At 62.3% G+C, this 11,310-nt stretch overlaps 1 protein-coding gene across 1 annotated transcript in view; it reads left to right on the top strand.

The window, feature by feature from the left end:
• Positions 1–6,461, top strand: part of LOC121339786 (glutamate receptor ionotropic, NMDA 2D-like) — a 16,458-nt gene extending 9,997 nt beyond the window's left edge. The window contains exons 7-12 of the mRNA XM_041411875.1: positions 844–997; positions 1,071–1,196; positions 2,991–3,215; positions 4,146–4,412; positions 5,563–5,743; positions 6,317–6,461. Of these exons, the coding sequence (XP_041267809.1) occupies positions 844–997; positions 1,071–1,196; positions 2,991–3,215; positions 4,146–4,412; positions 5,563–5,743; positions 6,317–6,461 (1,098 nt within the window). The remainder of the gene's footprint in view (positions 1–843; positions 998–1,070; positions 1,197–2,990; positions 3,216–4,145; positions 4,413–5,562; positions 5,744–6,316) is intronic.
• The last annotated feature ends 4,849 nt before the right edge of the window (positions 6,462–11,310 follow it).

The following is an 11,310-nucleotide window of genomic DNA, read 5'->3' as shown; positions in this document are numbered from 1 at the left end:
ACCCCAAAAACACCCCTCTGAACCCCAAAAACACCCCTCTGTACCTCAGAAACACCCCTAAGCACCCCAAAAACACCCCTCTGCACCTCAGAAACACCCCTCTGCACCCCAAAAATACCCTTCTGTACCCCAAAAACCCCCCTCTGCACCCCAAAAACACCCCTCTTCACCCCAAAAACACCCCTCTGAACCCCAAAAACACACCTCTGAACCCCAAAAACACCCCTCTGCACCCCAAAAACACCCCTCTGTACCTCAGAAACACCCCTCTGCACCCCAAAACTACCCCTCTGTACCCCAAAACTACCCCTCTGCACCCCAAAAATACCCCTCTGCACCCCAAAAATACCCCAAAGCCACCAAGGAGACTCCATGGCAATGGGGCTGGGGAGAGACGCCCCCAGGGAGGGCAACCAAGGGGGGAGATGGGACCCCAAAAATACCCCCTGTACCCCAAAAACACCCCTCTGCACCCCAAAAACAGCCCTTTGAACCCCAAAAATACCCCCAAACCCACCATGGACACCCCATGGCAATGGGGGCTGTGGAGAGACCCCCAGGGAGGGTCAGGTAGGGCAACCAAGGAGGGGATGGATAGGGCATGAGGGAGAGGTGGAACCCCCAAAAATACATCCCCACACCCCAAAAACGCCTCTCTGCACCCCAAAAATCCTCCAGAATCCACCATGGAGACCCCATGGTGACGGGGCCTGGGGAGACACCCCTCTGGATCAGGAAGAGCCCCCATCAGGGGGCCGGGGGGGGCATGGGGGGACCCAAAAAAACATCCCCTGACCACACCCCCTCTGGCCACGCCCCCTGACCACGCCCTGCCCCGCCCAGGTGTTTTACCGCCGCGCCGACATGGCCATCGGCTCGCTGACCATCAACGAGGAGCGCTCCGAGATCATCGACTTCTCCGTGCCCTTCGTGGAGACCGGCATCAGCGTCATGGTGTCCCGCAGCAACGGCACCGTGTCCCCCTCCGCCTTCCTGGGTACCCCAAAATCCAGTTTGGGACCCCCAAAAACATGTCCCCAATGTCCCCTGATGTCCCCATGTCCCCGCAGAGCCGTACAGCCCGGCCGTGTGGGTGATGATGTTCGTCATGTGTCTCACCGTGGTGGCCGTCACCGTCTTCATCTTCGAGTACTTCAGCCCCGTGGGCTACAACCGGAGCCTGGCCAGCGGCCAGCGTGAGTGTCCCCCTGTCCCCGCGTCACCCCCGTGTCCCCAGGTGACCCCCCGGTGTCCCCAGGTGACCCCCAGGACTGGGGAGCTCCACGTTCACCAGTGACAAATCCATCGGCTGCTCTGGGCGTCGATGGCATCTCCTCGTCCTCTTGTGTCCCCTTGTGTCACCTTGTGACCATCCCCACTGCTCACCCAGTGTCCCCTGTCCCTGGGTGACCCCAGGTGACTCCGTGTCACCCTGTGTGAGCCCGTGTGACCCTGTCCCCATGTCCCCTGTCCCCTCAGGAGCAGGTGGCTCCACCTTCCCCACCGGCAAGGCCATCTGGCTGCTCTTGGTGTTGGGGTCCCCTACCCCTGAGGGACCCCAGGTGACCCCGTGTGACCCCCTGTGACCCTGTGTGACCCTGTCCCCATGTCCCCTGTCCCCTCAGGAGCAGGTGGCTCCACCTTCCCCACCGGCAAGGCCATCTGGCTGCTCTTGGTGTTGGTGACCCCTGTGTGACCCCGTGGTGTCCCCTGTCCCCAGGTGATCCCAGGTGACTCTGTGTGACCCCAGGTGACCCCGTGTGACCCTGTGTGATCTCGTGTGACCCCAGGTGACCCTGTCCTGCTGTCCCCTGTCCCCCAGGCGCGGGTGGCTCCACCTTCACCATCGGCAAGTCCATCTGGCTGCTCTTGGTGTTGGTGTCCCCTACCCCTGAGTGACCCCAGGTGACCCAAGGTGACCCCAGGTGACCCCGTGTGACCCTGTGTGATCTCGTGTGACCCCAGGTGACCCTGTCCTGCTGTCCCCTGTCCCCCAGGCGCGGGTGGCTCCACCTTCACCATCGGCAAGTCCATCTGGCTGCTCTTGGTGTTGGTGACACCTGTGTGACCCCCTGGTGTCCCCTGTCCCCAGGTGACTCCAGGTGACTCTGGGTGACCCAGTGTGACCCTGTCCCCATGTCCCCTGTCCCCCAGGAGCAGGTGGCTCCACCTTCACCATCGGCAAGTCCATCTGGCTGCTCTTGGTGTTGGTGACACCTGTGTGACCCCCTGGTGTCCCCTGTCCCCAGGCGACTCCAGGTGACTCTGGGTGCCCCAGTGTGACCCTGTCCCCATGTCCCCTGGCCCCCAGGAGCAGGTGGCTCCACCTTCACCATCGGCAAGTCCATCTGGCTGCTCTTGGTGTTGGTGTCCCCTACCCCTGAGTGACCCCAGGTGACCCAAGGTGACTCCGTGTCTTGGTGTTGGTGACACCTGTGTGACCCCCTGGTGTCCCCTGTCCCCGGGTGGCTCTGTGTGACCCCAGGTGACTCTGTATGACCCCAGGTGAACCCATGTGACTCCAGGTGACCCCAGGTGACCCTGTGTGACCCCATGTGACCCAGTGTGACCCTGTCCTGCTGTCCCCTGTCCCCCAGGAGCGGGTGGCTCCACCTTCACCATCGGCAAGTCCATCTGGCTGCTCTTGGTGTTGGTGTCCCCTGTCCCTGAGTGACCCCAGGTGATCCCAGGTGACCCCGTGTGACCCCAGGTGACCCTGTCCTGCTGTCCCCTGTCCCTGAGTGACCCCATGTGACCCCAGGTGACCCTGTCCCCATGTCCCCTGTCCCCCAGGCACGGGTGGCTCCACCTTCACCATCGGCAAGTCCATCTGGCTGCTGTTGGTGTTGGTGTCACCTGTGTGACCCCGTGGTGTCCCCTGTCCCTGGGTGATTCTGTGTGACCCAAGGTTACTCTGTATGACCCCAGGTGACCCCATGTGACTCCAGGTGACCCCATGTGACCCTGTCCTGCTGTCCCCTGTCCCCCAGGAGCGGGTGGCTCCACCTTCACCATCGGCAAGTCCATCTGGCTGCTGTGGGCGCTGGTGTTCAACAACTCGGTGCCGGTGGAGAACCCCAAGGGCACCACCAGCAAGATCATGGTGCTGGTCTGGGCCTTCTTCGCCGTCATCTTCCTCGCCAGCTACACCGCCAACCTGGCGGCCTTCATGATCCAGGAGGAGTACGTGGACACCGTGTCCGGCCTCAGCGACCGCAAGGTGACAACGGGGACACCGGGGGGACACCGGGGGGACAGAGGGGGAGACTGAGGGGAGAAAATGGGGGGACACTGAAATGGGGGAAATAATGGGGGAAAAATGGGGGAGAAATGGGGAAATAATGAGGGAAATAATGGGGTGAAAACTGGGGAAATGGGGGGGAAATGGGGAAAAATGGGGTGTGAGGGGGAAATAATGGGGTACAGGGGGGAACTGGGGCACAGGGGAAAACAAGGGGAATGGGCAATAAAAAAGGGAATTAAAAGTCAATTTAAAAGGGAATTAAAAGTCAATAAAAAAGGGAATAAAGAGTCAATAAAAAAGGGAATTAAAAGTCAATAAAAAGGGGAACGGGGAGAAATGGGGCGGGGTCTGGGATGGGAGGAGCCTGGGAGGGGTTTATGGGAGTTGGGCGTGGTCTGGGTGGGCGTGGCAAATGATGGACAGAATGAATAGAGGAGGGGCCTTTGGGGAAGGGGTGGGGCTTTATGACAGTGGGCGGGGTCTGATGACAAATGGGCGTGGCTGTTGTATAATTTATGCAATGGGTGTGGCTTTGTGGGCGTGGCTTGAACACAGATTTGCCATCTGTGGGTGGGGCTTAGTGCACAGGGCGTGGTTTAATTATGTGGGTGTGGCCTATAGGTGATGGGCGGGGTTTGTGGGGATTGATGGCACCATGGCTGATCCTGTGGGCGGGGCTTAGTGCACAGCTGAGGCTGTGGGTGGAGCCACAATGACATCACCTATAGGTGGGCGGGGCTTAGGGGTATTGGCAACACCATAGATGACACCGTGGGCGGAGCTTAATGCAGAGATGAGGCTGTGGGCGGGGTTTATGTGCTGTGGGCGGAGCCTGCTCTGTCTGGGCGTGGCCTACAGGCCATGGGCGGGGCACAGGGGCAGGGTTACGTGCACAGGTGAGGCTGTGGGCGGGGTTTATGCGCTGTGGGCGGGGTCTCCTGGCGGTGGGCGTGGCTAATCCCGGTGGGCGTGTCCCTCAGGAAGCTGGACGCCTTCATCTACGACGCGGCCGTGCTGAACTACATGGCCCGCAAGGAGGAAGGCTGCAAGCTGGTCACCATCGGCTCGGGGAAGGTCTTTGCCTCCACGGGCTACGGCATCGCCCTGCAGAGGGGATCCCGCTGGAAGCGCCCCGTGGACCTGGCCCTGCTCCAGCTCCTGGGGGACGGTGGGTCTGGGGGAATTTGGGGGGTCTCTGGGGTTTTTTTTTGGTTTTTTTGGGGTTTTTTGGGTCCCTACGGCATCGCCCTGCAGAGGGGATCCGAATGGAAGTGTTTCCAAGACCTGGCCCTGCTCCAGCTCCTGGGGGATGGTGGGTTTGGGGTTTTTTTGGAAGAGTTTTGGAGCTTTGCTTGGGTTTTTGGGGGGTTTTTTGGGATTTTTTTGGTCTCTACGGCATCACCCTGCAGAGGGGATCCCAATGGAAGCGTCTCCAGGACCTGGCCCTGCTCCAGCTCCTGGGGGATGGTGGGTTTGGGGGAATTTGGGGGGTCTCTGGGGTTTTTTTTTTGGGGTTTTTGGGGGTTTTTTGGGTCCCTACGGCATTGCCCTTCAGAGGGGATCCCGCTGGAAGTGCCTCAAAGACCTGGCCCTGCTCCAGCTCCTGGGGGATGGTGGGTTTGGGGGAATTTGGGGGGTCTCTGGGGTTTTTTTTTTGGGGTTTTTTGGGTCCCTATGGCACTGCCCTGCAGAGGGGATCCCACTGGAAGCGCCCCGTGGACCTGGTCCTGCTCCAGCTCCTGGGGGATGGTTTGGGGGTCTTTAGAAAGGTCCTGGAGGGGTTTTGGGGGGTCTTTGGGGGTTTTTTTGGGGTTTTTTGGGGTTTTTTGGGTCCCTATGGCATCGCCCTGCAGAGGGGATCCCGCTGGAAGCGCCCCGTGGACCTGGCCCTGCTCCAGCTCCTGGGGGACGGTGGGTCTGGGGGAATTTGGGGGGTCTCTGGGGTTTTTTTTTTGGTTTTTTGGGGTTTTTTGGGTCCCTACGGCATCGCCCTGCAGAGGGGATCCCAATGGAAGTGCCTCCAGGACCTGGCCCTGCTCCAGCTCCTGGGTTTGGGGGGGTCTCTGGGGAGTTTTGGGTGTCCTGGAGGGATTTTGGAGGGTCTTTGGTGGGTCTGGGGGTTCTGCAGAAGTTTTGGACCCTCTAACACCTTCAAATGTCCCCTCAACCTTCCAAGATGATCTTCAAAGCACCCTGAGACACCCCCAAACCCCCCCAAGGTGCCCCCAAACCCCTTCAAAATGCCCCCAAACCCCCCCAAGGTGCCCNCCCTAGACGCCCCCCAGCCCCCCGTAACCGCCGTCCCTGCCCCTCGGCAGACGAGATCGAGATGCTGGAGCGGCTCTGGCTGTCGGGGATCTGCCACCAGGAGAAGCTGGAGGTGATGAGCAGCAAGCTGGACATCGACAACATGGCCGGGGTGTTCTACATGCTGCTGGTGGCCATGGGGCTCAGCCTGCTCGTCTTCGCCTGGGAGCACCTGGTGCACTGGAAGCTGCGGCACCTGGGGACAACCTTGGGGACACCCCAGGACACCCTGGGACATCCAGACACCCCTGGGGACATCCCGGGGGACACCCTGGGACAGAGGGGACACTCTGGGGACACCCTGGGGACACCCCTGGGACACCGAGGGGACACCCCGGGACACCCCCGGACACCCTGGGGACACCCTGGGACAGCCTGGGGACAGCCCTGGGACACCTTGGGGACACCCCCGGACACCCTGGGGACAGCCTGGGGACACCTTGGGGACACCCTGGGGACATCCCGGGGACAGCCCGGAGACAGCCCGGGGACACCCCTGGACACCATGGGGACACCCTGGGACACTCATGGGACACCTTGGGGACACCCGAGGACACTCTGGGGACACCCTGGGACACCCCCGGGACACCGAGGGAACACCCTGGGACACCCTGGGGACACCCTGGGACACCCCAGGACACCCTGGGACATCCAGACACCCCTGGGGACACCCTGGGGACACCCCCGGCCCCGGGGACGCGCCGGCGGCCCCGCGGTGACAGCGAGGACACGGAGGGGCCCCCCCGGCTCCTGAGGTGACACCAGCGAGGACAAGGAGACGGCGGGTGGCACCCGAAGTGACAGCAGGGACAGCGAGGCACCCGCGGGGACAGGGACACGGACACGGACACGGCGGGGCCGCTGCGGTGACACCGAGGAGGAGGAGGAGGAGGAAGATGTCACCGGGTGACACCGGCAGGGACAGCGAGGACAAGGCCGGGTCCCCGTGGAGTGGCACCCCCGGGGTGACACCGGCGAGGACGAGGACTCGTGGTGGCACTCGCGGTGACAACAGCGAGGACACGGACGGGTCCCCGTGAGGTGGCAGCAGGGGGACAAGGACACGTCCCTGTGGCACCGAGTGACAGCGGTCACAGCGTCCGTGTGACCCGGGAGGGGACACCGGTGAGGACAAGGACAGCTCGGTGGCACCGAGGTGACAAGGATGGGGACAGTGACACCGGTGAGGACAAGGACAGCTCGGTGGCACCGAGGTGACACTGTGACAAGGAGGGGACAATGACACCGGTGAGGACAAGGACAGCTCGGTGGCACCGAGGTGACACTGTGACAAGGATGGGGACAGTGACACCGGTGTGCCCTGTTGGGGACACGCTTTGTCCCCTGGTCCCTGAGGTGCCACCACGAACCGAGCCGTGTCCCCAGCGGTGACACCGCGGCCACCAAGAGAGCCCCAGGGCACAGCCCGGGGTGTCCCTGCCCTGTGGGTGACACCGTGACCCCGCAGGTGACACTGTGACCCCATGGGTGACACCAACCCATGTCTGTCCCTGTGAGTGACACCACATCACTGTGGGTGACACCGTGACCTCACAGGTGACACTGTGACCAGATAGGTGACACCACGTCCCTGTGGGTGACACTGTGACGCCACGGGTGACACCATGTCCCTGTGGGTGACACCAACCAATGCCTGTCCCCATGGGTGACACCACATCACTGTGGGTGACACCGTGACCACATCGGTGACACCACGTCCCTGTGGGTGGCACTGTGACCCCGCAGGTGACCCTGTGACCTTGCAGATGACACTGTGACCCTGGGGGTGACCCCGAGGGTGGCACTGTGACCCCGTGACCCCACAGGTGACACTGTGACCCCGTGGGTGACCCTGTGATCCTGCAGGTGACACTGTGACCCCGTGGGTGACCCCGTGACCCCACAGGTGACACTGTGACCCCGTGGGTGACCCTGTGACCCTGCAGGTGACACTGTGACCCCGTGGGTGACCCCGTGACCCCACAGGTGGCACTGTGACCCCGTGGGTGACACTGTGACCCCGCGGCGTCCCCTCCCCCGGCCGTGGGGTGGCAGCAGCGGCTGTTTCCCTGTGGGTGGCACTGTGACCCCACGGGTGACACTGTGACCAGATAGGTGACACCACGTCCCTGTGGGTGACACTGTGACCCCACGGGTGACACTGTGACCTTGTGGGTGACACCACATCCCTGTGGGTGGCACTGTGACCCCACGGGTGACACTGTGACCCTGTGGGTGACACCACGTCCCTGTGGGTGACACTGTGACCCCGCAGGTGACCCTGTGACCTTGCAGATGACACTGTGACCCTGGGGGTGACCCCGAGGGTGGCACTGTGACCCCGTGACCCCACAGGTGACACTGTGACCCCGAGGGTGACACTGTGACCCCGAGGGTGACCCTGTGACCCCACAGGTGGCACTGTGACCCCGTGGGTGACACTGTGACCCCGCGGCGTCCCCTCCCCCGGCCGTGGGGTGGCAGCAGCGGCTGTTGGGGACACTCCTGTCCCCCCCTGCCGTGGGGGATGGGCTGGCACCATCCGCTGTCCCCTCCCCCGCCCCGCTGCCGATGACGTTTTTAATTAATGAGTTAATGAATGAAATAATTAATTAATGGGGGGGAGACGAAACTGTGAGTGACGGTGACACCGTGACATCGGTGACACTGACATTGGTGACACTGACATTGGTGACACCATGACATTGGTGACACTGTGACATCGGTGACACCGTGCCATTGGTGACACCGACATTGGTGACACCGTGCCATCGGTGACACTGTGATATCGGTGACACTGACATTGGTGACACATCGGTGACACCGTGACATCGGTTACACCGTGCCATTGGTGACGCTGTGCCATCGGTGACACCGTGACATCAGTGACACTGCCATCGGTGACACCGTGCCATCGGTGACACCGTGACATCGGTGACACTGACATTGGTGACACATCGGTGACACATCGGTGATACCGTGACATCGGTGACGCCGTGCCATCGCCACACCGCGACTGTGATCCCGGGGCCACCCGCGGGCCCCTGCCCCACCCTGTCCCTGTCACCCCCCGTGTCCCCTCCGTCCCCAAAATGTCTCTGTCACCCCCTGTCCCTGTGTCCCCCCTGCCGTCCCCATGTCCCTGTCCCTCACAATGTCGCTGTGACCCCCTGCTGTCCCTGTCACCCCCCTGGTGTCCCCAGTGTCCCTGTGCCCCCACAATGTCCCTGTCCCTCCATGTCCCAATGTCCCCGTGACGCCCACGTGTCCCTGTCACCCCCCATGTCCCATTGTCCCCATGTCCCTGCCACCCCCATCAATGTCCCTGTGTCCCCCTGTCCCTGTCATCCCCCGTGTCCCTGTCACCCCTCCATGTCCCAATGTCCCTGTCACCCCCCGTGTCCCTGCCACCCCGCCATATCCCTGTGTCCCCCCATGTCCCAGTGTCCCTGTCCCCCCCTGTCCCCAGCCCCGCCCATCCAATAAAGAGCTTTTCTATTCCTGCAGCTGCAGCAGCCGGACAGAGGGACACAGGGACAGGGGGACAGAGGGGACAGGGCAGGGGACAGAGGGACATGGGAGGGGACAGAGGGGACAGCAGGACAGAGGGACAAGGGGAGGGGACACGGGGAGGGGAGGGGCCACCGGGAGGGGACAGGGGAAGAGACAGAGGGACACCGGAGGGGACACTGGGAACACCGGGGAGGGGACAGGGAAAGGGACACCCGCAGGGGACAGAGGGGAGGGGACACTGGGGAGGGGACACAGGGACACAGGGGACACGGGAAGGGGACAGAGGGGAGGGACAAGGGAGGGGAGGGGACACAGGGGACATCGGGAGGGGACACTGCGGTGCCACCCACTGGGACCCCTCCCCAAACCCCCTCCCCATTTTAAGGCCATTTCCACCTCTTTTTTTTTTTTATTTCCTCATTAGCATCTCATTTGCATAGGAGTCATTGCATAAGGCTCCCGCCGCGCTGGGGAGGGGGGGAAGGGATGGAGCGGGGGCTGGGGGACCCCGATAAATGGGGACCCCCGTGGGGGGGGGAGGGCAGGATTGGGTTGATTCAGGGGGTTTTGGGGTTTTTTTGCATATTACAATAAATACCGGCGGGTCGGACATGCAGACATGCTGGTCGGGGGGGGGCGCCCAGGGGGGCCCCACCCCCAAACTGCTGCCCCCAGGGACCCCCCCGGGGGGGAGAACAGCTTTGGGGGGGTCCCGGCCCCCCCCAAAAGGGGGCAAGGCCTGATCTGGGGGCACGGCCTGCTCCCGTTACCATGGAAACGCAGCCTGGCCTCGCAGTGAGGGCTCAGGCCTGCTCCTGTTACCATGGAAACAAAGCCTGGACTAACAGTGGAGCTCAGGCCTGCTCCTGTTACCATGGAAACAAAGCCTGGCCTCGCAGTGAGGGCTCAGGCCTGCTCCTGTTACCATGGAAACAAAGCCTGGACTAACAGTGGAGCTCAGGCCTGCTCCCATTACCATGGAAACGCAGTCTGGCTGCTCCCGTTACCATGGAAACGCAGCCTGGCCTCGCAGTGAGGGCTCAGGCCTGCTCCTGTTACCATGGAAACAAAGCCTGGACTAACAGTGGAGCTCAGGCCTGCTCCCGTTACCATGGAAATGCAGCCTGGCCTCGCAGTGAGGGCTCAGGCCTGCTCCTGTTACCATGGAAACAAAGCCTGGACTTACAGTGGAGCTCAGGCCTGCTCCTGTTACCATGGAAACGCAGCCTGGCCTTGCAGTGAGGGCTCAGGCCTAGTCCCGTTACCATGGAAACACAGCCTGGCCTCGCAGTAGGGCCTGACCTACTCCTGTTACCATGGAAACAGCCTGATCTCACCATGAAGGCTCAGGCCTTGTCCTGTTACCACGGAAATGTAGCCTGGCCTTGCAACAGCAGGTAGCCTAGCTCTGTTACCATGGAAACACGGCCGGCAGTCAGAACACTGCTCAGGCCCAGTGCAGTTACCATGGAAACACTGCCTGAGGCGGTAGTGAAGACTCTTGTTACCATGGCAACACAGCCTGGCTTTGCAGTAGAGCTCAGGCCTAGTCCCGTTACCATGGAAACACAGCCTGGTCTCGCAGTAGAGCTCAGGCCTAGTCCTGTTACCATGGAAACACAGCCTGGCCTCACAGCAGAGCTCAGGCCTAGTCCTGTTACCATGGAAATGCAGCCTGCCCTTGCAGTGATAAGCCAGGCCTAGTCTCGTTACCATGGAAACGCAGCCTGGCCTCGCAGCGGGGCCGGTTTCCCCCCTTCTCCCCCCATCTTGGGGTGACGCTGCCACCACAGGGGGACAGGGGGGACCCCCGGGCAGGGCCCTACCTCTGCCGTCGTCCTCCGCCATCGGTGCGTCCGGCGGCTCCAGTTATTGCTTGGGGGGGTGTGGGGAGCCCAGGAGAGGGGACACACACGGGGGGGACACGGGGGACACACAGAGGGGACACACGAGGTGAGGTGACACCAATTACAGGGGGGGCTCCCCAAGTCCTGAGTGATCATGGAGTGGGGGGGACACACGGGGTGGGGAACGACAGGGACGCCCAAACCCCCTCCCGAAACCGGGGTGGGCTTGGAGGGACCCCAAATTTGGGGGGGGACACCCAGTCCAGAAAGTGCAGTGCAGCCTGTGGGGTGACATCGGGGCGGGGGGGTCCCCTCGTCACCCCCTTTCACAGTCTCTTAGGGGGGCACCCCTCCCTTTCCGGGGGGCTCCAGTCCCTTTTAGGGAAGGGGGGGGGAGGG

This window comes from Onychostruthus taczanowskii, unplaced genomic scaffold (assembly GCF_017590055.1).
Source record: "Onychostruthus taczanowskii isolate IOZ18803 unplaced genomic scaffold, ASM1759005v1 scaffold377, whole genome shotgun sequence".
Lineage (NCBI taxonomy): Eukaryota > Metazoa > Chordata > Aves > Passeriformes > Passeridae > Onychostruthus > Onychostruthus taczanowskii.
Note: the sequence above shows the minus strand (reverse complement) of the source record. Positions and strands in the feature narration are given on the sequence as shown.